This window comes from Beta vulgaris, chromosome 1, assembly GCF_026745355.1.
Source record: "Beta vulgaris subsp. vulgaris cultivar EL10 chromosome 1, EL10.2, whole genome shotgun sequence".
NCBI classification, from domain to species: Eukaryota; Viridiplantae; Streptophyta; class Magnoliopsida; order Caryophyllales; family Amaranthaceae; genus Beta; species Beta vulgaris.
The window spans coordinates 15,666,116-15,692,753 of NC_079202.1; the positions used below are offsets into that span (position 1 = coordinate 15,666,116).

Genomic DNA, 26,638 nt, shown 5'->3' on the forward strand with positions numbered 1-26,638 from the left:
TGCATCTATTCATGATTTAATTGTGCATCAAATGGATGTGAAAACTGCATTTTTGAATGGTGAGTTAAACGAGGAGATCTATATGAAGCAACCTGAAGGATGTGAGGTTCCTGGTCAAGAGGACAAGGTATGCAAGCTTATTAGATCTTTGTATGGTTTAAAACAAGCACCAAAACAATGGTATGATAAATTCCATCAAACTATTACTTCAAATGGTTTTTTGGTAAATGATTCTGATGCTTGTGTTTATTCCAAAATTGATGAACTTGGTTGTGTTTTCATATGTCTATATGTGGATGATATGTTGATCTTTGGGACCAATATAGACGTAGTAAATACAACTAAGTGCTTCCTAAATTCTTGCTTTGAGATGAAGGATTTAGGAGAGGCTGATGTTATTCTTGGAATAAAGATTACTAGAACTTCATATGGGATATCTTTAAATCAATCTCATTATATTGAGAAAATATTAAAGAAGTTTGATCAATTTGATTGTGTTCCTGTGAAAACCCCATATGATTCTAGTATTCATTTGAAAAAGAATAAAGGTGATAGTATATCACAAGAACAATATGCAAAAATAATTGGAAGTGTAATGTTCTTGATGAATTATACTAGACCTGATATAGCTTATGTTGTTAGTAGATTGAGCAGGTATACTCACAATCCTAATCGGGAGCACTGGGTTGCCTTGATTAGATTGTTGAAGTATCTAAAAGGCACTACCAATTGGGGTCTACATTATCAAAGGACACCTTGTGTTCTTGAAGGATTTTGTGATGCTAATTGGGTGTCGGATAATGATGAGATACAATCTACTAGTGGTTATGTTTTCACTCTTGCTGGAGGAGCTATATCATGGAAATCATCAAAACAAACATGTATTGCCAAATCTACAATGGAATCTGAGTTTATTGCTTTAGAATTGGCAGGTCAAGAAGCTGAATGGATAAGGAGTTTGCTTGCTGATATTCCATTGTGGGGAAGCCAGCTCCATCAGTTTCTATGCGGTGTGACTCGCAAGCAGCAATTGGGGTAGCGAATAATCAAGCCTTAATGGAAGAGAAGGCATATTCGCTTAAGGCATGCCATAGTTAGAAATCTAATTAGAGAAAATGTGTTGTCACTCGAGTATGTAAAATCAGAGAGGAATATTGCTGATCCTCTCACCAAAGGCCTTTGTAGAAAAATGGTGCTGGAGTCAGCACAAGGAATGGGTTTAAAGCCTATTGGTGAGTGAATTGTGATGGATACCCTTCTTAGGAATTCCTAAGTTCAAAGGGTCAAACGAAATCACAAAACAACTCAAGTTATTATGTACTACTACCATTCCTATTAATAAAAGTGATGTAGTATTTTGTTTTAAATTACTGTTATATGTGTAAGGTTGAGTATAAGCTCTTAATAAGTTCATAGCCTTATTTGAGGTGGTTTGTGACAGTACAAACTTGATGAACTTACCTATGTGAATGTGGGGGTTACGCCCAATCCCCTATGAGAGTCCAAGGCTTAGGCTCTCTAGAGCATTCACGAGAATCCAGGCTAATTGTGGGGCATCTATATTATATTTGCGAGAACGTATCTTGATTTGAAAAAGGTTGAGTGCGCAACTATGTTTTGCTAACACATGAAAGGTTCAAAGAGAAATCTACCTCTTATGACAGTAAGACATATTTGTATGCACTGAGTGTCAATTCAAGTCCATAAGACATTGATACTTCAAAACTCAGTATCTATTGCCCAGATCATCTGTTTTCAGCCCTGTTTTTTCCTGTTTTCTCTCTTTGAATCATGTGGGGGATTGTTGGAGTTTATAATAAAGTTTGTGAAGGAAACTCCAAGAGTTGCTTCAAAAGAGAATGTGAAGAGTCCCACATTGATAGAATAATAGGTAGTGTAAGGGGTTTATATACATTACTCTTTCTATACCCTTTGAGTTGTGTGACAAAAGGACTTTTAGTGGGCATGTGGTGAGTGGAGTCACCACACGCGCGCGCCCGCCCGGTCCGGGGCCATGGGCCATGGGCCATGGGCCATGGGCTTTGGGCTTTGGGGAATTAACTTAACTAAAGTTTTGGGTTAAAAATCTGTTGTTTTTAGCCAGTAATTAGGTTACCGTTTTTTCCCGGATTTCCTCCCTTAATGAGCCGTTATTTCCTAATTACGGGCCATGATCTCCTCCCACTAAGTCGGCTGGTAACCACGTTTTAACCCTATTATCCTTTTATAAATACGTAGGTTACTGTTCTCTTTAACACACAGAAAATCATAAACACTTTCTTCTTCCTCTCTCGAAAATCTCTTTCTGGGCAATATTCAAGATCGTTCTCAATCTGTTTTTCCATCTACACTGGAAATTCAGAGACCGTGTACCCCTGGAGGTTGATTGCTAAGAGGCCGTGTGTTGTAGCGGGGCAAATTCAACTTTAGGGCAGTGAATTCTTCACGCCACGGTTTTCAGATAAGTTAAATTTATATTATTAGCGGTTTTAGTTCCTACATTTATATACCTCAGAACTAGATTAACACAAGGGAAACGAACATGTGGGATAAATGTCCCAATCCGCAATCTAACGAGGAAGGAGCAGATGGGGGAGGGGGGGGGGGGGGGGGAGATGTGTGTGGGGGGAGATGCAAGCGACATCCATGCAAGTTCCCCATACAAAAAGGAGCTAGCCTACGACTTCACATACTATATAATTGGATCCATTGTAACTTTATATGCTTCTGCTTTCTATTAGTTACTTTTATACGTGCGTGACTATTATAGGCTTCTGCTTAACCTTTAGCACTAGTATGTACATACTCCTTTTCAAATTAATAGCTCCACATATTAATATAAGACTCCTGAAAAAGATCAGCAAATTTTCTAGCATAATTATGATTATTTGTATTCAGACTTTTTCAACCAAATTTTTTTTATATATAATCCAGTAATTAGAAGGATGTGAGAATTAATGATCCAATTATATCATCAAGAATCTTTTTACAAAATTGTGCTAAAAAAATTATGATAATCCAAATTAATACAACGATAAGTAGGGAGCTAGCAAAAAAGGGTTGTAAATAAACGGATGATTGTATCAATAATATTGGAGCCATTGGACAAAATCACAATCTGAGTCCATTCATTGAGCTAACAAGCTAGTAACACTATTGTGTTATGTAATTGAATTACATTTTTATCTAGCTAATGGAGGGGCTAGCCAAATTAAGGTTACTTGTACAAGTTGACTATACTCTTATAATATAGTATTAAATTAAACACAATCTCTAATAATGTATAATTAAGAATATGTAATATGAACCGAATTAAACTGAACTGAGATGGACTGAAAATGAACTGAGTTGAGTTGAACTAAGTTCAAATTTTGCCTAAAAGAACAATATCTAAATCTTGTTAAAAATAAGTGTATAATAAGACTAGTGTGACAAATTGACAATTTATAAAATATAAAGCTACTTTAAAAGATTGATCTTAATAGATTTGGATAGCATTTAGTACAATAAATATGATAAAACTTTAATTTCAACATCATAAACAATAATTATAAGTACTTTACTATCTCATTATTTTATGCACCTATGTAGTTTAGAAACTTAATTAACTATAAATACACTACCATATGAAAGGCTCAAGAACCTCACATAGACGGTAGCCATCAAATTAAATATGAAATATCCTAGTCAGCTTCCACTTTTGGACCTAAAACAAAACCCATAACAGCCTATTTATACTCTTCTAGTCCCCAACAAAACCCTAAACATAATTTTGCATGTTAACCTACTAGTTTTGCTAAGAAAAACTTAAGGTAGTAAAAGAGAGATCATCAAACGTACCATGTCTTTTAGTGATGAAGTATCATCAGCTCCTAAGCAACTCCGGTGGTTCTTTTCCCATTCGCCGCTGTTCGGCACACCGGCCGGGCTAAGCTCCGATGATGCTATTATACCCAAGAGCCCCATAAGTTTTCAAATAATGACTCCCATATCCAGCCCCATGAAAAAGGTTGTTACAAGCATGCATAGTTACTTGGAAGAAGTTGGTCACATTACAAAGGTTGACCCCCAAGATGCTTGGCTTCCTATCACTGAATCTAGAAATGGTAACGCCTTTTATGCTGCCTTTCATACCTTATGTTCAGGGATCGGTTTACAAGCTCTTCTGCTTCCCTTAGCTTTCACATCCCTTGGTTGGTAAGTTTTACTTTTTTTTTTGCTTTTTTTGAAAGAAGTTTTACTTTTTCTTACCTTATAATTGTTCAATGCAAATCAAATGATAAAAAGTCTATTACCCAACTTAGTTATGTGTTACGGGGAAATTTTTTAGTACAGTAACACATATGATGTGGTTAAAGATAGGAGTTTGCATTATAAGTCAAGCAGAAAATTTTGGATCCCTTATACTTCCTCCATTCCATAATAAGTGAAACACTTCTAAAAAAAAGCTCTCACATAAAAAAAAGAAGTGTTTCACTTATTATGAAACTGAAACGGGACATACATTTTTAAATAAGCGTCTATTTTGAAGAAATTTGGAAGACGATAGCAGTATCATGTGGTGTTTGCATCAATATAAAAACAGTTGCATGTGGTATTATTGTACCAAGGGAAAAACATATGCCTAATATTAGTTCCATGCATTATAACGAGTTTGTTCGACATGTACCCTTTGCATATCATGATACAAGGCTTATTCTATATCTACACTAAAATCTTAAAAGACTTTCAAAAACAAGGAAATATGTTACGTGACACTATATTTTTGAGTGTTTGATTCATATACTCTACATACAATAAAAAGTTAGAAAATCTATGATATAATATTTAATCCCATAACTTCAAGCTTATATACTAAAATCTTAACTATTACTAATTAAGTAATGCTTACTTGGTGTTATAATTTTAAAGTAAAATATTAATACATGAAACTGTAGTTACCCGGACCATAACCTGAGCCTAAAAACTAGTTTAAATATAAAAGAAAGTTTCACGCAATATAATTAGTAATATAAGGCTACACATGGGGACACCAAAAAAAAAGGAAAAGAAAAAATAAGAAAGTTCACTACTTTTTAAATTAAACCAGAAAAACTAAAGGCCCAGTCCTTATCATGTTTTGTTTTCAGTTTTCAATTTTTGTAAAACTAAAAACCAAAAAAAAGAAACCAGAAAAAGTGATTTTCACTTTTTTGTTGTCAGTTTTCAAAATCATCATGTTCCTAATAAATTTGACTAATTTTTTATTCATTATACGACATACTTCCTCTGTTTCTAAATAAGTGCAACACTTCTTGTTTTCACGTTTGCCAATGCATTATCTTAACCATTAATATCTTCAATTATCAATAAGTAAAAATTATAAAAAGTTGATATTAAAAAAATTCACATTCAGGCGAATCTAGCAAGATCCCACATGACCATGTTTTTCCTAAAATGTAAATCACCAAAGCTAATTAAAGTTTAAATTGTGAATAGTAAACACTATGCAAATGTTGCACTTATTTAGAAACGGAGGAAGTATATCATATGGCTTTGAAAATCAAAAAACCAAAAAACAGAAAAGGACAATAATATCGGATGGGCCCTAAGATAACCGTTTCTCTATCTCTATTATATATAAACAATTTCATATTACATAGCGTGCATATAGTACTAGTAATTACTCCCTCCGTCCTAAAATATAGTTCATGTTTCTATTTTGGGAGTCAAACTTTAAAAACTTTGACCAAATAATCTCACTGATGTATATAAAATAACATACTCATGTGGTGTCTTGTTAGATTCGCCATAATGTGTACATTCATAATATCAACTTTTTTTTTTTACTATTACGGATAAGATATCGTAAGTCAAATGTACGTCTTGAAGACTGTGCAAAAAGAAATAAGAATTATATTTTGAACAAAGGGAGTAGTAATTAAATAGTATGATAGTTCCTGCTTACCTTTCTTTTTCATCATGGACTCTTCCAACTTCCAAGTCACATACGTGTCGTGTGACTAAGTAATGTAACAATTGAAGGTGATGATAAAATCATAATTAGTAAGGGTGTGAAGGTTTGAAAATATGTATGCGAATTTGTTCCAATCAAATAAAATACTTACTCTTGATTTTAAAAAAATAAAAAAATTATCTAAGTTGAAAATACATACGTATGTGCAGGGCCGTCTCATAAAATTAGGGGCCCTGTGCTAAAATAAATTATAAAGATTAAATTTTTTGGTAAATAGAAACACGGAAGAATTATAAATGGAGCTTTTTGGAGAATAGGAGAAGAAGAAAAACACCAAATTAAATAGAAATTAATCTCTTTATATTTGTAATTAGATTTAGATTTTTTTTTTGGGCGGACAACTAATAGAATTGGGCCCTGTGCAGTTGCTCATCCTGCACATGGCCTTAGCCGCCTCTGCGTATGTGAAGGTTTGAAAATACGTATCCGGTATTTATATATTTATAAATACAAATAATGTATTATATATACTAAAACATAAATAATTATCTAAGTTGCTAATTATAATTTTTTTAAAAAGAAATATAATTGAGAAGCTCCTTTTTATAATTATAGTATCAGACATATCATATACTTCCAACACTTTTCTAAATGCATAAAAAAAATATTGCACTTATCCTATGTAAAACAACTATGTACATATTATTTGACCTTGATAGTATAGGTAGCTCATAACAGCTTATTTGATACTCCCTCCGTTTCCTAAAGATCTTCCCACTTACTGTTCCTACAGATACCAAGGAAAATCAAGTTGTATGGGGCATGGTGTGAGTAAAGTAGGAGAGAGAAATGGGTTAAGATAAATAAACAAATAAAAAGGGGTTAAAGTAGGAGAGAGAAAGGGAGTAAAATTGAATTAATAATGTAATGGTGGACCATATGATAGTGACATGAGAAGGTAAATAGGGAAATTTGTTTTGCCAAATAAGGAATAAAGGAAAAGAGGGAAGATCTTTTGGAAACACCCTTAAACGGAAAGAGGGAAGATCTTTAGGAAACGGAGGGAGTAGATGGTAATAAAGGATGAAATCCTTATAAAATTACACTCAATATCAATAAATCGAGCTCAATTTAACTTTCATAGCTAGTACGTAATGTAATTTTATCGACAAATATGTGTTTTTATCACAATATTAATTACTATCTAATGCTTGCCACATTTAAAGGAGTAATGAATGATAAAAATTTATAGATGAAAAGAAATATTTAAGAATGGAAAATACTCTGAAAATCACAATATGTTCTCTTTTACAACTATACCTATAAATATGTTGCCATTTCACCTACCAAGTACCAAATGATACTAAAGAAGTAAAGATGTTGAAAGATTGCATTAAGCGGATTAACCTATTAAAGTATTTGTCGGTTCTCGTAAAAGTTAAGACTTGAGATCCTACGACAAGTTGCAACTAGATAGGTTGGTGAATGGTGAAAACATGTTGCACTCTAAATAGTAAGAAAAAATTTACCCATATATGGGAGAAATCTTTCCATTTCTTTCGGGAGTGCGAAACTAGCTGTAAATAGGCATACACAAATGCCCATCTACCATAGATGGGTAGCATTTATATTTAAAAAAAAACATATAAAAATTTGATGAATGTCATAATATTATTGTAGCTATCTATTTTGCAAATTTATATAATTGTGTCTACATTAGCTACATGAAGAAAGGCTAGATTTTTTTTAACGGAGAAAGACTATATATCTAATTTTTTAAAGAGTACCTTTGTAACTTTACCAGGTGTAATTAGGACCTACAATTCTCTAGTGAAAAGGTCGAGAGAAACTAAGAAAGAGAATAAAAAGTAATAAAGGGATGGTGCACCAACATACCAATATAAATGAAAAAAAATCAAATATCCCAATGATAGAAAACGCCTAACATATCCCAATTGGAAGAAGTATTGAAGTATCTAACATATAAATATTTAGCCTCTTCAAGCTATATGAATAACAATAATGCTTATATGTACTCACCATTTTGTTTCTTATATATATATTTTCTCCGTTTTTTTAATTACTGTAAATTTTGAGTTTTCACGATTGACAATGCAACTTTAACCATTAATATTTTTAATTATTTTTTAATAAAAATTACAAAAAATGATATATTGAAAATATACACCGAGACGAATCTAACAAAAACCCCACGCCACTATGTTTTTCCGTACATAATATTCACATCTGATGGTGATAAAGTTGTTTTTTATTATTGTGAAAAAATCCAATTATTGCAATTAATAAAGAATGGAATATGTCGTTATTAGATTTGCCTCATTAATATATATTTTGAAAATATTTTCAATAATTTTATGGTAATTGATAATTTATAATATCAAACACTTAAAAATGTGTACATTGACCAACATAATTATTTAAGCGGTGTAACTCATATGGAAAGTAGAGTGGACCAGTGGTATACTTTAGCAAATTTGGGAGGCCTTGCCGTTTAGAATCTAAAATTTTGCTTTTTGGGAGGTGCGTACTTGCATGCTCGCTCTAATTTTCTTTTCCTCTTGTTTAACAGGATCTGGGGCGTTACATGCCTTTCAATGGCATTCATATGGCAGTTGTATACAATATGGTTGCTAATCCAAATGCATGAATCAGAAAACGGCACACGATATAGTAGATACCTTCGACTCTGTATGAAAGCCTTTGGTGAGCTTCATTGTTCTACCTATGTTATTGCAGATATATTTACTTCCTTTGCTTTTTAAGGATGCAATATTTTGACTTACAAATAATCGATATATTTAATTGTTTTTTAGTATAAATTATAAAGAATTGATATTTTGTAAATATATGTTTTAAAAAAATGTAACAACATATTACATACTTCATTTTGTAGTATATATTAATTAAAAAAAATTCGCTCAATGTTGATATTCTCATAGTGTACAAATGAAAATGTTGCATCACATTAAAAGAAAAGGAAATATAATATAATAACTACTAGTCTCACATTATTTTATTAGCATTTATTAAATGTAATTAAACATGCACATTTTTTTTTTCAAAATAGTATGCAATTGGAAACTTATAGCAAATAAGATGTGTTTGAGTATTTATAATTTTCTAGTGTTTCACCATTAATGTCTTATTATCAAATAATATATTGATAAAAGTTTTTCCTTATTCAATAAATTGGACATACAATAGCTACCATGTGGTCAAATACCACATTGGAAATATAATTTGTGCATATTGGATTCAAACTTAACAATATAATATAAAAATATAATATAAAACTCTCACCTTAATGAATTTTTTTTATAAATTTTCACCTACCATTTTCAATTTTATTAAAAACTCCCACCACTTAACGATTTTTGTTAAATACCATTAACAAAACCGTTAAATGGGTCCCTCATATACATTTTGTTAACAAAATCAAACTTGAAATAGTTGCAAGTCTTTCCAAATAGTTATAATTTGTTCCTAATTTGCTCCAAAATTGTTGAGATTTTGCCCTTAAATTGATGAAATTGACTTTGATTTCAACATAAATTAATAATAAAATGCATATATGAGGTCTACTTAACGGTTTTGTTAACGAAATTTAACACAAATCGTTAAGTGTGAGAGTTTTTAATAAAATTGGAAATGGTAGGTGGAAATTTATAAAAAAAAATTCATTAAGGTGAGAGTTTCTAAAAATGTGAAAAGTTTAGGTGGTTTTAAACAAAAAATCCTTTTTTTTATCTCTAGTTGGCCGATGAATTACCCACTAGGTAGATGAAGTATCCTGATCTTTTTTTTTTTTTTTTTTTTTTTGAGGGGAAGTATCCTGATCTTATTAAATGATATCAAACACAAACATTACTCAAAATAGTACTAAATAGGTACTTTACAACCAATCATACATCATTCAGTATCATTAAATGGCTAATATACTTACTTTGTCTTTTCGATTGCTATACTTCCTTAAGTGATTGTTTATTTCTTTTTAATTGCTACATTGTATAAACTTTTCTTACTTGGATACTTGACCCACCAAAAAGTAATATTATTATATTTATTTTTCTCTTTTTCCATCAACAAGTACTACTTTTTCACTTTTCCTCATTCTTTTTTAATAAGTAAGTAATTTTAATTGCTCATAAACTCCAATACATCCTAAATCATCCAATGCAAACTACAAACCAACTAGGTTGGACCATATTAAAACAAACGAGGTGACAACTACTTACATTCTCCTTTTACAATGATATAAACCAATTACAATCTCTTCGACTTATAGCTTGTGGCATTATAGTTTTAGTTCTTATTTTCACTAACTCTTGAATTTGTCTCAATGTAAACCTGATGCTTGGGTGTATTAAGACCAGTTGCACTTGTTCCTCCCTTGCCAAACATAGTACACCAGAGCATCTATCCCTACAAATAACACTTGCTTCTGGAATTTTGTTTTCCTTTGTATTTCTCACCCATCTAATGATATCATGTAAGATTTCAGCTCTTACAGAGACATTTAGCCACACTTTAAGCTCAATCAGACACTGCTTGATATATGGGCATTGGAAAAAAAAGATACTCATGTGTCTCAGTGTTGCCTTGACATAACAGACTCATATCATTAGAACTCACCCTTATTCTTGCCAGCTTTGCTGCAGTCTGTAGCTTCTTCTAGATGGCTAACCAGATTATATCTATGTTTAAGAATAGCAACCTATTCCAAACAACCTTGTCCTAATGCACCTTTACTCTTTCATCTCTTAACTTATCATAGACATGCTGTATGGAATATTTAGACAGGGATCTAAGTTCATTTTTCAGTGAAATGAGCTTTCAGTTGTTCCTTTATTTGATAGATTCTAATCCAATACCAACTCCAACCTGACTTGGGTGTGTAGTTCCACCATTTTTCCCCTTTAATGTAAACATAATGCATCCATTTTATCCATACATTGTCCTACTTAGAAGCAATGGTCCACACATACTTTCCCAAGCAAGCTATCTTCCATATTCTTGCATCTCTAAACCCCAATCCTCCACTACTTTTACTCCAACACAAATCCTCAACTACCACTGCTCCTGATTTCTAAGTGAATGACTGGCCACTCCACAAATTTGATCTACACATCTTAACTACTTCATTCAAAACAATCCTTGGAACCGCAAAGACCTGTGCCCAGTACCTATGCAAGCCATCAAAACTGAGTTGATAAGTTGTATTACGGCACTGTAAGACAGGTTTCTTGTACTCCATATTCTAATTCTTGCTACCATCTTCTCAACAATACGTTCACATTGAGCTTGAGTAACCCTTTTAGAGCAGATTGGTAAACCTAAGTACCTGAAAGGCAATGAGCTTCTTCTATATCCCGATGCATCTACTACTATGTGTACTTCCTCTTCATTCATCCCACAATAGTAATTGCACATTTGTTAATATTAGCTTGTAAGCCTGAAGTGTCAGAGAATAACTTAAATTCTCTCAGCATTAAGTATATGGAAGCAAATTCTCCTTTACTACACAGTATAAGATAATCTGCAAAACACATGTGTGTTAGTTTCACCTCTACACATCTTGGATGAAACTTAAACTGCTCTAGTTCACTCATTTTGTAGAGAATCCTTGAGAGATTCTCCATGCATATAACAAATAATAATGGTGACATGGGATCTCCCTATCTCAATCCCCTCTATGACTTAAAATATCCTTCCATTCCTCCATTAATCAGCACATATGACATAGGTGTTGTCACCCAATTCATCACAAGCTTGGTGAAACCATAAGGAAATCCTAAATGAAACGTCATTTGTTGTAGGAAGTCGCAATTGATAGTATAATACACCTTCCTGTAAGTCTATTTTCATTAGACAACTTGGCTTTACCTTCTTTCTCCCATAATGCTTGACCATATCTTCTATGACCATGATATTATGGAGCATGAATCTACCTTGGACAAAACCACCTTGATTCTCAATGATGATGTCATGTAATACTCTGCTAAATCTGCCACATAATACCTTGGTAGCACACTTACAAAGTGTATTACAACAAGATATAGGTCTTAATTCAGTGACATTACTTGGACATCTTGTCTTATGTATTAAGGTAATTGTTGTGTTATTCAATTTCTTAAATACCCTGCCACTATTGAGTGTGTCTAACACTGCATCAATTACTTCTTACCCAATGATACTCCATGCATCTCTGTAGAAATAAGAGCCAAAACCATCAAGGCTAGGAGCCTTAGCTCATAGGATAGATATAAATCCTGCTTCACTTCTTCAGATTTGTATGGTGGCAGCAATATGTGCCTATGCTATATATGTGATTCTTTTCTCTTCTAACTTTGATAGATAATGATGAAATAAAGTTGTATTTTCATCACCATCTTTAAGCCAATCTAATTTTGCATTCTGCTTCAAGAATACTAAGTATATTTGTTCCATGGTTCAGTTTAGACTCATGAACAATTCTCAATTGTACTTCAGCTACATCAGTGTTCCCTCGGTTCAAGTACATCTGTTTACGTGCATCTGTTTATGTGCATCTATCATTACTTGTTTAGCTTCATAATCAGCCACCTGCAGCTCTGAGTAACCTTCTTTATTTAAAACTCTGAGTACCTCTTCTTCACTTCTTTCAATTTAGTCAGATTTCTATTTATCTTTGAACCTTCACCAAACACTGGAGAGCGATCAAATTCCCCTTCTCCTTCGAAATTCACTTCAGCATTAGGAAACATTTCTTGCTATGCTTGATGCCCATCATTCTATCAAACTTTGAGAATACTCTATCTTTCCCTTGTTGTTTGTTATTCCATGTGAAAAAACAACCTGTACATTTAATATCTCCCACTCCACATTCTCTCATACAATCTCTCATAGTAGTTATTTTATGTTCTCTCACCAATGAACCCAGCCTTTCATCACTATTCATAACGCTATTAAGATCCCCACATATTAACCATGGATCATGAGTTTTTAACATTTTCAGATCCCGCCATAATCCCTCTCTTTTACATCTTTCATTAAAAGCATATACATATGTACAATAAAAGCCATCATTACAAGGTTGAACAAAACAATGCAAGTGTTGAGCAGTACCTTAATGATGGTCACACTAAAATTCCCTAGCTTCCATGCTGTAATTATCCTTCCATTAGCATGATAAATTACATTTGATGAGAAGCACCATCCTATAAACACTCTATGGTAAAGTGCACCTAAATTAGGAGCTTTCACCTTTGTTTTCAAGAGGCCTACCATACCAACTGCATATCTATGAATGATGTCTTTAACTGCCTTCTGCTTGTTGATATTGTTGACTCCTCGGACGTTCCAGCGTAGAACTTTATCCATTTTGGATAGGGAAAGTCCCCTCTCTGTTGTCTCATGTCACCATATTCTTTCCTTGTTCTTCTAAAATCTTAACAATTGGATCTTCCTCTACTGCATTTTGTATGAGTGTCTGAAAAGAGTTATCAGTACTAGTGATGGTTGCACTATATATTAACTCTTCCTCTTATGGGTTTCAAGGCCTTCTAAAAACTATCAGGGTCCATTTCCACCTCCTTAGTCCTCCTGTTCTCCTCCCGCTTATCTTTTTTCTTATTCTGCATTCCGCCATTTGCTACATTCTCTAGTATTGGTACATGTGCTTTAATACTCTGCTTAGTCTTCTTAGGCCTCCATTCTTGTCTAGGTTGCACCATTCTACAGTCCTTACTTTTATGATAATATTAAGTACATTTACTACATTGATTTGGAAGCCATTCAAACTCAACAAAGACTTTCACTTTCTCTCCATGTTCATTCAGAAACCAGATGTGGTCTAGAAATGATTGCTGAATTTACATCTTCACTAAAATTCGTGCAAATGGCAATTTATCCCTATTTCTTGTAGCTTCATCTCTTTTAATTGGATATCCCAATTGTGAAACTATCTTGTGTAATAAATGTTCCCCCCAATACTTGAGAGGCAGCCTCAATTGCACCTAGACAGACAATATTTTAATAATCATGATCTTTCATAAAATCAATGTCAGGTGACCATGGTTTGATAAATAATGGTTTCTTGTCAAAGAAGTAATGGCCAATCAACACTAAATCACGAGAATCCATTGCATTGAATCTCACTAAAAAACAAACCTAAAATAACATGATATGATTTCCATACTCGCCTAAAATAACCTTCCATAACATGCACATGAGGATTAACACCTAGAACATAGAAGATTATGACAGAGTTCAAGAAATTAATTTCATCTTGTACGTCTTCAATGTCAATCTTCATCAAATTCCCATCAGGCTCCTCCCTATTAACCACATTTTCATCTCCTTCCATATTCTGAAACTGTTCAACATTATGCGTTACGGAATCGGGATGAAAAATAGGAACAAATTGCATACCTTTCTTAGTTATTGTTCCATTAAACTATCGATCAACATTTCGATGAATTGATTGCATCCATTCGTTGAAGGTGTGTCTGATTTTAGATTGTTGATGTGATTGTTGAATAGAAGTTTTAGGCATAAGAATTTCTGAAATTCCAAGCCCAAAATCCAGCGCTTCTATTCCCAATACATCATCCATAGACCTATTCCTCAAAGCTTGTGAGTTCGAAGATAGCCCTCTCGCTTTCTCCTTCTGCTTCCCGGAATTTTCAGCTTAAGATTCCCCTACCACCTTCCTTGCCATGGTGACAGTGCATGGACGCTATCATGCACCAAGAGAAACTTGGAGAGGTTTTCTCAAGCTCTATAGCCACCCACTTTTTCTCATTGTTTTACATTAAATAGGTCAAAATGTATCCTCCAAAAAGGACGAAAATGAAATTACCTAAACTCTTATGCATAACACAATGTAGCATTTAAAAATAAATAGAGGGAGTAGCTAGTTTCACTTTTACCATCTTTCAATCCAATTGTACTAGAAAGTAGTCTTTTATGTCAAACGACAAGTGATTTTGATGAAATACTATAGTGACTGTACTTTATCTACATGAAATCCAAATTAACATCTTTACATAAATTATCAAATACTTCGGGAGCAACTTAGAAAAGTATGTTTCCTTTACACATAAGATTAATAGTTTATTCCACAACTTATAAATATGAACGGAATATTAGACACGAAAACTTTTCAACTTTTTTGGTACGTTTACTACTCAAAATGTACTCTTAAGTTGGTTGCTTTCCTACTTTATTAGTCAAAAGAGCACCAAAGAAATATACTCAACAAAACAGCTTGCTTCCCTTGATAATAATGCAGGTGAAAGGCTAGGGAAACTACTATCTTTGTTCCCAATTATGTACTTATCAGGTGGTACGTGCGTTGCTCTTGTCATGTTTGGAGGAGAGACGATGAAGATTTTCTATGGAACAGTGTGTGGGCCCGCTTGCAAAGTGACTAACCCCTTAACCACTATAGAATGGTACATGGTCTTTACTTCCTTTGCTGTGATACTTGCTCAACTCCCCAACTTGAACTCAATTGCTAGAATCTCCCTTATTGGATCCATAACCGCTATAGGGTACTGTATCCTTATATGGGTCGTATCTGTGTTTAAAGAACGACCCGTGAACATATCCTACGAGCCGACCCATATTGAGTCTGACGCTGCTAGGGTTTGTAGGGTTCTTAATGCAATTGGGATGATTGCTTTTGCCTTTAGAGGGCACAACTTAGTGCTGGAAATACAGGTAAATATGACATTTTCATAGTTGAGATGATATTACGGGTTAATTACTATCATGGTATGTTTTGATAACATGTATGTATTTTGTTTAGGGAACAATGCCAACTAGTACAAAATACCCATCAAGAATACCAATGTGGCGAGGAGTGAAGTGTGCATATGTGATTATTGGACTGTGCTTGTTTTCTGTCGCAATTGGTGGATATTGGGCCTATGGAAACTTGGTTAGTTCAAATATTTAAAAACATTGTTTCAATCTAACATAGTGATATCTCTAAACATAGATATAAATATATAATAATAATGTTGTGCTTTTCTAGTTTGCCTTAGGCTGTTTTGGATTTTGTTTTGGGCTAATAGAATTACTTATCTTCCAAAAACATAAATAAATAATAATGTTGTGTTCTCTCCCCTCAAAAAAAAATTTGTTCGCTTCATCAAAAGAATCTTAATTTTGACAAATAGATTCACATGATTTTTGATAAAACTACTCGATTTCAATGCGAACTTAAACTAGATTTAAATTAAATAAGTTTACATAACTTAAGTTCAAAAAAATTATATAACTTCATATAACTTAAAATAAGTTCAGAATATTTTCAAATAACGCTAATATAAAGAATTAAAAAGAAGTTGTAGAAATATAATGATCCTTATACGTTTAATACTTTTTTTATCGTACATAATTGTTTTTTCAAAATGTTTTTCCATCCTTTTGTTTTCTGCTGTAAGTTTTATCATTTAATTTCTATGTTTTTTTCATCTCAAATAAAATTCTGAATGTGATATATATATATATATATATATATATATATATATATATAATATATATATATATATATATATATATATATATATATATATATATATTATGTCATGTGTTGCTCCATGTACTCCCTCCTACAACACAATCAAATGAGACATATCTATACAAATATTAAAAGGCGTTTTTGTCAAAAGAACGGTACCACATGATACTCCTCAAGTCTCAACGCATGTGTCGATCACTTGTTTATGATCTAATTAAAAATATTGATAATGTGTACCTACTAGGAATCGAGACCATGACACTTGAAATAAAATGTTTGAGTTTATCCACCAACTCGCTATAATTTCAATGATCAATGTTTCAAAGTAACACATAATAAAGTCTTATAATTATATGTAACTATAAAAATATAGACAAAATTTTTAATCTCTAACACTCATGTCAAAAAACAACATTCTCTTATCCCAATTACATTGAAAATGTTATTTTAATCCCCAATTTCATATAGGTTTTTTTTAAACAACTTATCATGTCATAACGTCCATTTTTCAATTTTGCACTAGATAGAAAATTAATAAAAGCTAATAAAATCAATTATGAAATTTATGAATAATAATATAATTGATAATTGTAACTTATTCGAGGCATCGCTCGGGCTAAAATACTAGTCAAACAATTAAAATGTGTGTTTTCCGACTCGAACCCCATAACTTCTTATTTGAGATACAAATGCACTAACCAACTACTCTACAATCTCATGTTGGTCTTGTTGGAAGAAAAATTATTTAAAGAAAAAATTATTTCTTTTTTTAAAACAACTAAACGCAAATGTGTGTGTATATATATATATATATATATATATATATATATATATATATATATATATATATATATATATATATATATATATATATATATATATTAACACTAATTAATCTAATGCTAATAATATCGTGTCCTATCTTTCAATACTCTTATATTAAAATAATCTCTTAAAAATTTTATAACCTCCCTAATTAACACCACTGTGTATTTTATTGCATCGGTTATATTTTTACGCATTAACCTAAAATTCAACATCATGTTGTATTATAGTCTTTGTAATTAACTATATATTTATGTATATGTACACTCCTATATGTTTTTTGGGCCCCCATCCGGTAACTCATGGTAAGATAAAGGTAACTACCAGTCTGACACCTCTTTTAAAACACAATTATGAGATTTTCAATATTCCCCTACTTGTGCAAGGGATTTCATCTTATCTTAAAAATAAATAAATAAATAATAATAATAATAATAATAATAATAATAATAATAATAATAATAATAATAATAATAATAATAATAATAATAATAATAGTTGACTACATATACAGTAGCATAGTTGGCATGCAATGTTATTAGAACATTTCAACATTCATCTCTATGCTTTTAAAGAATCAAGGTTGGCCTAGTTGGTTGTATGCCCTCCTTCCACCCTTTGAGAAAGATTCGATTCCTATCTCTTAGCTTGTAAAATGGGATCCCCCTTTTCGATTCTACTTGTGAAAAGGGATATTAATCTTAACTTTTAAAAAAATAACTCTTTTTATGGAAAACTTTTTTAAGACACAATTCTACATACTTCATACAACTTAATTAACCTTAAGCAGACAAAAGATATGGAATAGTTGTTACAATTATTGAAAAATACATCTCATAACTTGGAATCAAGAAGGAAAAAAATGAATTCTGCCATAACCAGTAGCCGTTATATCAGCTCTTCCTTTCTGCTTATTTGGTGTTATATTTCTACAGATCATACCTACAAATGAAGGGCTACTAAACGCCGTGCATAAGTACCATGAGCACGACACATCCATGTTTATACTGTGTTTCACAAGCCTGCTTGTTGTGATTCACATCCTCAGTTCATTCCAGATATATGCAATGCCGGTTTTTGACAACATGGAATCCCGATACACAAGCTGCAAGGAGAGACCATGCCCTCGATGGTTGAGATCGGGAATCCGTGCCTTCTTTGGATGCTTAGTAGTCTTCATAGCATTTGCATTACCATTCTTGCCGAGTTTGGCTGGACTATTAGGAGGTATTGCACTGCCTGTCACCTTAGCATATCCCTGCTTCATGTGGATAAATATCAAGGAACCGCGAAAGTTTAGCTTAATGTGGTACCTTAATTGGGGGCTAGGATGTCTTGGGATACTTCTGAGCATTTTGCTGGTGACCGGCGCTATATGGAGTATAGTGATAACAGGGATTCCAGTCCACTTCTTCAAGACAGAATGATTGAAAATGTTTGTAGATTTCAACTCAATGAAAACAGCAATAGCATAGTGGTAAATTTCAACAAAAACCAGAATAATTTTCCATGTGGTTTATGTGAAATGTGCTATGATGTGTAAAATTTCCACAATATTACAGCATGCCTTCTGTAAATGAATGCAAAGTTCATGAGCCATAATAGCCACTGATAACCATGTTATATAATGTCTCGATACTAGCTATATATACACTGTAGGTGTGTTTTTATTTTACCTACGTGATGTGAGCACGTTTTATATTTGACTATCTCATTGTTAAGCTTTTATTGAAAATTATTTTGAAAGAAGTAGCCAACAATTCTTGTAAGAAAAATCATAACCTAATCAGATATGGGACGACAAAACCGTAGGGACAAACTAGAGACTTATCCAATGTAAAATTTGTACGTCAGGACTCCATAGATGGTCATAGTGTATCAAAGATTGAGTTCGGGGGTGAGGGTACCTAATCAGATTGAATTCTTGTTATTAAATATTGATTCATTACATATTATTTACCAAAGAATAATCATATAATATTTTTAGAAACCTTAAAAATAATTAGTCTAGATTGGTTCAGGAAATAAATAGAAAAACTATTTTTTTAGTGACATATTATGCAATAAATTTACATGGAACCTAGCAGGTTGTCCAAATTAATCTGATTAATATTATTAATTTTTTAGGTCTTTGATTAGCAAAAATAACATGTGGGTGATAAAAAAATCATGCAGGATAATCATATAATACACATATAATGGTCAAGCAGACTTATAATAATATATGAAAAGAAAGAAAAAAGGTTTAAAATATACGGTAGAACGATTCTATACTAAAGATCTACATCATAAAAGAAACGGTTAGTAACTTTTTTTTTGGTAAATATGTAAGAGATTATATTACCAATAAGCAGGAAAGCTCCAACATCATACAACCATACTACAAGAGACCTACTATACACCTAAGGGCTTGTTCTCCCCAGCTTATTTTCAGTTCAATTCAGTTCAGCGCCAATCAGTTTAGTTCAGTTCAGCTCAGCTCTAATTAGTTCAGTTCAGTTCTTTTATAACCATTTTGTTAAATATCATTATTATGTTGGTATAATTTATTTTACTAATTACTCTTATTACTATTATTATTGTTATTATTATTATTATTATTATTATTATTTAAATATATATCATTACTATTAAGTATTATTCTTATTATTATTATTATTATTATTATTATTATTATTATTATTATTATTATTATTATTATTGTTGTTGTTGTTGTTGTTGTTGTTGTTGTTTCTATATTTTATTTTGTTTATTATAGCTTTACTCATTATTATTACTATTGTTATTAGGAGGAACATGGTTTAGGTCAAAGCACAAATAAACCCACTTTTTTTAGCCCATAAACCAATCAAATCGCGTCAAGACGGTTTATGATGTAATTTTCGCGGTGCAACCCAATCATTATTTTTATTACTAAATATTTTTATATTATTAAATCTAATTATTAAAATAGTAATATTAATTTACTTCTTAGATATTATTGTTATTATATATTATCATCAAGTATTAATATATTAATACAAATAATATAAAATAAATATTATTAATTATCAGTAATTATTATTATTATTATTAATTTATGATTATTAATATTATTTATGTATAACTATCATTTAAAAATATCCAAAATACTATTATTATTATTATTCATTATTATTACTTATCATTATAATTATTATTTAATATTCATATTATTATTGTTTAAAATATTATTAATATATTTATTACATTCAATTTAATTCAATTTAATTCAATTCAGTTCAGTTCAATTCAGCTCCAATAAGTTCAGTTCAGTTCAGCTCCAATAAGTTCAGTTCAGTTCAGCTGTTTTATGCCGAATAGAACAGGCCCTAAATAACCACACCAACAAAAAAAAAAACCCAATTAAACACAAACACAAATATACCAAGGACACTAGACACAACAAAACGGTTAGTAACTTCAATATAAAAATAAAGAATTTATTTAAGGGCCCTCAAGATCATAGAGTGACTTGGGTCTGTGAGATTAAGTGTAACACCCCCAAATTTCTCTCTTTTTGAAGAATATATTTTAAAATAAAACCCTTGAGAAACTTGAGAGTATTACCATCACGTGATAACGTTAAAGGCTAAAACTACTAACTACTAATTTAACAATGTAGCGGAAATAATAGAAATAACTTAACTTTATAATATAATCTTTATTGTTGCTACTATGAGAAAGGAAATTATAAAAATAACCACTACTAAACTAAACTATGTATTATTCCTCACTAGCTCCTCCATGCGAAGTATGCATCAAATCAACTTGTAAATTCTGCTCACTAAAAGGGTCATCATAGGGACAAAGCCATAAAACAAACAAAACGTGTGTCCGTAAAATACTGAGTACATGTATATGCGGGAATTTATATATGTTATTAAACATTCAAAATATATTATAAACCTTCCTTGGATACTTGTAACACTTTTATAATATAAAATATATAACTTTTTAAAAAAAAAACTCATTTCCCTTGCCTAGGTACATTTCCTAAAGTGTGCACAACCCCCAGGTTTAGTATGCCTTACCGTGTCTATTACGAGGGGTTACTAACTTGTCCACACGACTTATACAAAAAGTACATGGGTAAATAATATAATGGCTACCATTCTTCCTAATAAATAACAAGTCGTTGCCTCTTTATAATTGTGTTCATAAAAGATCATATATCTAATAAGTCCTTTGGAAATAATTCTCCTTTAAAAAAATAATAATTCTTATAAACTTACCCATATAAAGGTATAAATAGATATTTGTTCATGAAATCATCTGGAATTTTTGTTTTTTTTTTTTTAATTATACATGAGAAAATAATAACTTTTGCAATATTAACAAATAGCACAACAACAATTAACATTGCACTAGTTGTGCGAAAATGTTGTATATATGCTCTAGAAATCATACAATTTGGAAACTATGACAATCTCAAAAGTAGTAAACTGGCGCAACGAACTATAGCTGATGAAAAATCAAAGTGACATTCTAATAAGTTTAAAAGCATACTATCAAATTCATTGTAAACTACTAAGGTTTAAACATGATCACATAAAACTCATTTTCATAATAGACTCAAAATGTTTATAATAAAACTCATAAAAATATGTACTTTAAGTTAAAATATTTTCCTAAAAACATAATAATACTACGCGTGCAAACCCATTATTAAAGATTTACATATACACGCATCTTGAAAACTAATAATTACTAGGGAGGAAGAGAAAGGGTAGGCTAAGAGAGAGAGTATACTTAAGAAAATATATTTATTTCTCAAATTTGGTGTGAAGAATATGATGGGTGGAGATCCCTATTTATACTAATTGGATAGGTAGAGTCGAAGTAGGACTAGTAAACTAAAAGATAAATTTAAGAAAAAAGATAAACTAATCTAGTAAAGATCTATCTAATATCTATGATTATCAATCTATGATTAGGAAAAATATAAATTATCCTACAAAACATAATTTAAGATGTTTAAATAATTAAGAAGATAAGAAATAAAAGAAAATCCAAAAGTTGATAATCTTACAAGCTCACTGCCGTGAGTTGTGATGCGTTCATGGTTTTAACTTTTTTTTTTCTTTTTCTTTTTTTTACAAATCTTTTTCCTCTTTTTTTAGTCTTATCTCTTTATTTATTTATTTATTTTGTAATTTTTTTTTTGATTTTTTTTTAAAAAATATCTTCAACTACTACTAAACTAACTACTTAGATTATAATTTGTAAACTTAGGTCCAATATTTACTTTGGGCTAGAATCTGTTTGAAAAATCCATGATACTACCTCCGTTTCCTAAAAATCTTTCTTGTTACTGCTCCTACAGATACCAAGGAGTATCCATTTGTGTGGGGTGTGAAATGGATAAAGTAGGAGAGAGAAAGGGGTTAAGATAAATAAACAAATAAAATGGGTTAAAGTAGGAGAGAGAAAGAGAGTAAAATTGAATTAATAATGTAATGGTGGATCATATGATAGGGACATGAAAGGGTAAAAAGGGAAAAAAAATTCCGAATAAGGAATAAAGTAAAAGAGGGAAGATCTTTTGGAAACGCACTTAAACAAAAAGAGGGAAGATCTTTAGGAAACGAATGGAGTATATTATAAAAGCCTATTTAAAACCTTTATAATTAATAATAAACCTTTATAATAAATAAAACCTTGGCCTTTAAAAAAATTATAATTAATAACTTACTAAATATATGGAGTATTACAGACTACCCCCTTAAAAGAACTTTCGTCTTTGATACTTAAAGCAAGCAAGCAAGCAAAATAAAGCATGTAATTCACATATACCACAACTTTCTATAAAAATAAGTTGGCTCACATAATAACTCATAAAATAAATCAAAATGACGTAAAAATAGGATTCTAAGTCAAATGCGCGAAACTCTATCGCATTCTATCCCCCCCCCCCCCCTAAAAGGAGTTATTCCCCCTGTAACTCTACTACTAACCTCTGCAAAAAACTCTTGATATTTCTTTATCATCTAAGCTTCTACTTCCCATGTTGCTTCTTCAGACTTGTGATTAAACCAGAGCACCTTAATGATTTTAACCTCCTTATTCCGGGTACTTCTAACCTTACTGTCTAAAATCAAAACAGACCTTTCTTCATAAGACAAGTTCTCATCAATTTGAATTGTTTCAGGTTGCAACACATGCAATTTATCTGGGATATACCGTCTCAGCTGAGATATATGAAACACATCATGAACACAGCTTAATTAAGTGGATAGGGCTAGTCTATAGGCCAATTTTCCGACTCTATCCAATATCTCACATGGACCTATAAACTTAGGGTTGATCTTCCCTTTCTTTCCAAACCTCATCACACCCTTCATTGGTGAAACTTTCAAAAGCACTTTTTCTCCAACTTCATATTCTTCGTCCCTACGCTTTAGATTAGCGTAGCTTTCTGACGATCTTGGGCTGCCTTAATCTTTCCTTGGATCATCTTGACTTGTTGCAAGGTCTCTCCAATCAATTGAGGACCAAGTATAACTGTTTTACTTATATCGTTCCAACATATAATGTGCTTCAATATTTCCTACCATATAAAGCCTCGAATAGTGCCATGCCTAAACTTAAATGATTATTGTTGTTGTAGGAGAACTCTATCAGATCTAGATGATCTTCCCATGAACCTTGATATTCTATGACACAAGCTCTTAACATATCTTCTAAGGTTTGTATGGTCATTTTAGTCTGACCATCAGTGGTTGGGTGAAAAGTAGTACTCATCAATAGATTCGAACCAAAGGCTTGTTGTAGCTTCTACCAGAATTTAGACCCAAATCTAGAATCTCGATCAGACACAATATCTTTTGGTACTCCATGTAGTCTCAATACATGCTTGATGTAGGCCTCAGCTAATTGGTCCATCGACCATATTTACTTCATAGGTATGAACACTGCAGACTTGGTCAATCTATCAACAATTACCGATATCGTATCATTCCCAGATTTACCCTTAGGTAAAGCAACAATGAAAACCATCGAAATAGAATCCAATTTCCATCTTGGAACATCTAAAGGTTGGACTTTCCCTTAGGGTCTTTTATGTTCACTCTTCACCTTTTGACATGTTAAGCGTTTGGAAACGAATTCAGCTATGTCCAACTTCATACGAGCCCACCAGAAATTCTTCTTTAAATCCTTATACAACTTATCACCCCCTGGGTGCATTGAATATAGAGAATTATGGCCTTCTTCCATGATTTTCAATTTCAAATCTTCGCAATCTTCGCAACCTTCCATTCTTAAACTTCCATCTTCATGAATTTCGAAGTCTCCAGCATGACCCTCCTTTCACCTTCTCTTTTATCTTTTCCATCATTTCATCTTTCAATTGAGCTTCCCTAATTTGATCAAATATAGAGGGTTGAATGCTCAATGCACTAAACATTTTCTCTACTTTTCCATATTGCATAACTTCAAGATTCATCTTCTGAAAGTCTAAACACAATTGATTTGCCACCACCACATTGCTTAAGGTATGACTTGCCTTCCTACTCAAGGCATATGGCACTACATTGGCTTTCCCTTCTTGGTATTGGATATCCAAATCATATTCTTTTATGAATTTTAACCATCTCCTTTGCCTCATCTTCAAATCCTTTGGGGTGAAAATGTATTTCAAACTTTTGTAATTTCTATATATATCTTACATGGCACCCCACACAAATAATGACGCCAAATATTTGAAGCAAAAACTATTACAACTAACTCTAGGTCATGAGTAGGGTAGTTGACTTCATATGGCTTCAATTGACTTAATGCATAAGCAATGACTCTCCTATTATATTTTGCATTAGTACACACCCTAGACCATGTTTAGATGTATCATTATATACTTCATAAGTATCACTCCCATCAGGTAAGGATAACACAGGGGTTATGGATAGTCTTTCTTTTGGAATGTAAAGCCTTTCTCACATTCTGGGTTCCAAATAGACTTGAACTCTTTCTTCATAAGGTTGGTCATGGGTCGGGCTATTTTGGAGAAATCCTTAACAAAACGTCTGTTGTTACGTGCCAGACCAAGGAAACTTCTTATATCAATCACATTTTTTGGAGTAGGCCATTCACTAACGGCTTCAATTTTTGCTAGATCAACGACAACATCCTCCTTAGAAAAGATGTGGCCCAAAAATGCCACTTTTTTCCAACCAAAACGCACACTTAGAAAACTTTACATACAATTGCTTCTATTGGAGGGTTGACAAAATTATTCAGAGGTGTTTCTCATGCTCTTCTTTATTCTTAGAGCAAACCAATATCATCCATAAATACTACCACAAATTGGTCTAAGTATGGCTTAAAAATTCGGTGCAGGAGATCCATAAATACTCACTAATAGAAAAATTACTGCGGTGATATTGCTTCGATTTTACCCATACGCAACAATATATCACGTAAAAATAAAAGGAAAAATATAAAATAACCATATTGCTGCGGTTTCGACCAAAAATCGCAGCAGTATGGTTTCAACGAAAATTTTTTGAAATTTTTTTGACTATTTGACCAAACATATTGCTGCAATTTCTAGCAAGAATCGCAGCAATATATTAAAATAATATAAAAAAATATTTAATTTATTGCTGCGGTTCCATCTAAAAATCCCGTAGCAATAGAGTCATTAGGGTTCAATAAAACTAAGGGTGCCGTTTTCTTCTTCCTCAGTCCTCACTTTCACTTTCACAATATCTCTCCTCACCCTCTCTAGATCTCCTTCCTCTCACTTTAAAATCAAAAATCCTTCCTAATTCCATCACCTTGAACCGGCGGTGGAGGACATATTAGCAGTACAAATATTATCTTTAACACCCACCAAAACTCCAGCCAACAAACCCACATCTTCATTCCTGTCAATCTTCCTATTAACCTCCTGAGCATCCCTCATAACGCTCTCCTCATCAGCAACATGCAAGAAGCTCCTCAGTTTCGGCTCGGCAATTCGAAGTCGAGTCTAGTAAGACTCGCCGATTTCTACGGCATTGAGTTGGCAGGTGAGTTGTTCTTCGAGATTTTACTAACGCTTCCTTCCTCAGCGCCATCTTCCACTTCGCGCCATTGTCGTTTCTCGATTTCATGTTCTTCGAGATCTGAGTTTGTTTTCATTTTTCTTATTTTGTTTTTCACTCCACCATTTTCAATCGATCGCCGTCGTTGGTCTACCAACAAACCGCAACCGGCAAACGGATCTCCGGCAAAAAATGGTGTTCGTTCTTCGTCTTCTAACAGAACGCCATCTTCACGTTATCCACTCCCCAATTCTCAATCCTCTCGAAATTCCGAAAGTCACCATT

At 32.3% G+C, this 26,638-nt stretch overlaps 1 protein-coding gene across 1 annotated transcript; it reads left to right on the top strand.

Moving 5' to 3' along the window:
• Positions 1–3,779: 3,779 nt before the first annotated feature.
• Positions 3,780–18,984, top strand: LOC104885052 (lysine histidine transporter-like 8). Its single transcript, XM_048646031.2, has 5 exons — positions 3,780–4,197; positions 8,547–8,680; positions 15,249–15,679; positions 15,768–15,899; positions 18,245–18,984. The coding sequence occupies exons 1-5, from the start codon at positions 3,842–3,844 to the stop codon at positions 18,734–18,736; spliced, it is 1,545 nt and encodes a 514-aa protein (XP_048501988.1). The 5' UTR covers positions 3,780–3,841; the 3' UTR covers positions 18,737–18,984.
• The last annotated feature ends 7,654 nt before the right edge of the window (positions 18,985–26,638 follow it).